The sequence below is a fragment of the Anarhichas minor genome, unplaced genomic scaffold (assembly GCF_050575085.1).
Source record: "Anarhichas minor isolate MPS153535 unplaced genomic scaffold, ASM5057508v1 ptg000040l, whole genome shotgun sequence".
NCBI lineage: Eukaryota > Metazoa > Chordata > Actinopteri > Perciformes > Anarhichadidae > Anarhichas > Anarhichas minor.
The window spans coordinates 12,629,962-12,633,275 of NW_027466486.1; the positions used below are offsets into that span (position 1 = coordinate 12,629,962).

Consider the following 3,314-nt stretch of genomic DNA (forward strand, 5'->3'; position numbering starts at 1 on the left):
GTGGAGATTGAAGATTAAAAACCCGACTCACGACAATTATCACAACTCGTGAATTTGACCCAAAAGCAAAAACAAAACAAAAAAATTAACATTTTGGCTATACCACATGTAAACTGCCAGAACGATTCACAGAAGAAGTCACAACAAACACAACAATAAGTTACATAAAATAATTAGAATAAATAAATAAATAAACATATGATGAAAAATATTGCAACAATTCTTCAATAATAATAATAATAACATAATAAAATATGTGCCAGCATTCAAAATTCAAACAGTCTATGTTGACTTTTTTTAAGGCAGTTATACAGCGGGATTTGGATGTGTATGTAGGCTATGTCGGACTAGGCTTATCTGTATACTAAAGGCATTCGTGGTTCTACTAAACAGGGAATGCTTCAGTCACTCTCTTTTTCCCCACCAATACAAAGTTGACAAGTTCTGTCGTTCACAAACAGCGTAAAGCTACAGCGATAGAGCGATCACGGTCAGTGAATTCAAAAGGCTTCGATGGGGGAAAGGATTTCTGAGAATTTTAAGACATTTCTTAGGTCTAGAAGCTATCATTGAACACATGTGCTGTCCTAGAAAAATACCCTTTAACAGTCAAACTAACGCTTTGTATTCTTTTTTTTTTTTTCTTGATAAACTAATTTGAGAAAGAAAATCTCAAAATAGGCCTATATGTAATTCAAATATAGAGAGAAGCATTCAACAATCACTGATTGGCATGGAAAATACACCTCATTAAACACCACTTAAACATCAAACCGCCCTGCCTTTCATTGGCCTAAAGTTATGGCAGTGAGCATCACAAACTCTTCATTTTTTTTAACCCCAAAGCCACTTTTTTGTTTCTCCTTTTTTTTTTACCCCACCCCCCAACCCCCACCCCATCCCCTCCATTAAAGGCACGAGTTTAGTGTTGTCTTTAGCAGGCGGGGCGCACCGGCATCTGGAGCAGGATCACCTGCCTGTTCTCCGAGGGGTGGCACTTGTTTATGTGCCTGGTGAGCCCCGGCGAGCTGTAGAGAGTGGCGGGGCAGTATTTGCACGGGTAAATCTGGGAGGAGTGCATGAGGCGCAGGTGTCTCTCCTGGCCGGCCCTGCTGGTGAAACTCTCCCCGCACACCGGGCACAGCAGGCAGTCCGCTGGGCTCAGATTGAGAGGGCTTTGGTTTGAGGCTTCCTCTGAGGATGATGATGATGATGATGCTGAGGAGGAGGAGGAGGAGGAGGAGGATACCACCGGAGCCTGCTCGGCCGGGTGGTCGCCGGTTTGAAACCCGTGCTCCTCCAGCACTTTCTTTTGCAAGGCCTGGTGTGCCATGATGTGTTTTCTTAGGTATGCCTGTCGCTTAAACCTCTTCCCGCAGTACTGGCAGTCATATGAGCCATCTTCAGAGCCCGACTCGGACAGACCTGGGCTCGGGGTGTCTCTGTCACTCATGTCTTTGGCTTCGTCGGTGACTGACTTGACACCTAGCGGTGGCATTTTGGCCGTGTCGGCTTTGATGCCCTGTGCCGGTGGCATCGCCGACGCGCCGGTGGTCCGGGGTTTGTGCCAGCGGCGATGAGAGGCAAGGTTGGCTGGGCAGCTGAACATCTTATCGCACTCGGGACACCGGTACTCGACCCTGACGATGCGGGAGCACTTGTGCTGAGCCAGGGAGAAGGGATCCGCATACGCCTCCTTGCACAGCTGACACACAAACTCCCCAAGAGGCTTTCCTCCGGACGGCGACCTCGGCTTCATCTCCACCGGCCCCTCTTTGATTTTGAGACCAAGCACGGGAGAAGTCGTCATCTCGTCTTCAAAGTTGAGTTTCCTAATGGCTTTGGGTTTCTTGGAGGCGGGTTTAGATTTGCGCTCTGTGCCGTGAGCTGCGGGTCTTTTGGTGGCAACCCGGTTGCTTGGCGCCGGGAGGCTGCTGGTGGTGCCGCTGCGGCTGCTGTTGCTGGTGCCGATTTTCAGGTCGACCGGGGCGTACAGGAGGTGGTCCAGGCCGGAGAGGGAGGCAGGTGTCGGGAATGACTCGGCAGAAATTGGCGAGCCCAGATTGAAACTTCGCTCAAAATATCCCCTGTCGTGCTCCTTGCTGATGGGCCGGGTGGGGCTGTAGAGGGCTTGGCACACCGCCTCTGGGTTGCCGAACTGTACCGGCTTCTCCAGTCTTGGCACCGGCACGTCAGCCGCTCTGAAATCCGGAGACGTTGCGGCGCGGTCTGGACTGGACGCCACGGACATCGGCGGGGAGGGGTCCACATAACTCGGCAAGGCAGCTGGGGTGGGATGCTCCTGGAAGTAATCTTCGTCTGACCGAGTCCTGTAGGAAATATGTGCAGATTTCTTGTTTCTTTTTACCAGGAATCCTTTGGGCATCTTGGCGAATAACAGCGGAAAGGCACTTCAGGGAGGTGGGCAAAGTCTGGAGTATCCAGGTTTGTTAAAAATATGGCAACTCTAGAGGCGTATGGGACTTTATCTCCCCGGTATATCGATTCTTCTGTTGCTGAAATGTTTTCGTCTCCAAGGCATAGCTCCACTCTTTTTATGCCGGAATGATGCTATTGTTCTCGCCCCCCCCCTGTTGCAGAATCCCTGACCAATCAGATGAAAGCTGGATCCCAGTGGATTGGATTGTGGGAGGGCTGAGTCGGGGTTTGGTGGATTTCGTTGGAGGATGTGCAGATAGTTTAGCAGATGTACTGGCGGTTTATTACATTAATGTGTGCGCTCGGCCCCTCCCCGACAGAGGCACACGACGGGACCCTCCTCTTTTTACGGTCTGATAGGCCCCTATACAAATGCACACGTGCCACGGCTTTGTGGCTCTCCTCTGGGGGCCCCGGAGCTGCCAAAAGGAAATGTCCGTCACTGCCACAATCATCGAAATTTAGAATTAAGACAGGGATGAGACAAGCTTGGTCATACCAACCCAAAGCTGTTTCTTTCAATTTATCCTGTGGTGTTGCTCAAAGAGACCATTCACCTAAATATGCACAACTGTGAAACCAGATTCTCTCAGTTCAGTGTTTCACGTTGTTGTTGTTGTTTTTTTTTTTTTTTTTACCTCCACACGTTTTAGACTTGTTTATTTCTCTACCCACGCTCCTCTTTTACGCACGACAGTTGCGCACATTACGCAGGCCTTCCAAGAGGCCAAAAAGGTTTTATAGACCTTTATTTTATTATGTCTTAAATAAACACTATAGAGGGTGTGTTTCTTTATTGTAGGGCACGTGTCTGTCTCGGTTTAACTCGACATATAAATCAGACATCTCGCTGCATACATAAGTAATAAGAAGGC

General features: G+C 48.9%; 1 protein-coding gene across 1 annotated transcript; it reads right to left on the minus strand.

Moving 5' to 3' along the window:
• Positions 1 to 529: 529 nt before the first annotated feature.
• On the minus strand, positions 530 to 2,386 carry insm1b (insulinoma-associated 1b). The gene has a single exon (XM_076108261.1). The coding sequence runs from the start codon at positions 2,384 to 2,386 to the stop codon at positions 935 to 937; it is 1,452 nt and encodes a 483-aa protein (XP_075964376.1). The 3' UTR covers positions 530 to 934.
• Positions 2,387 to 3,314: the final 928 nt, after the last annotated feature.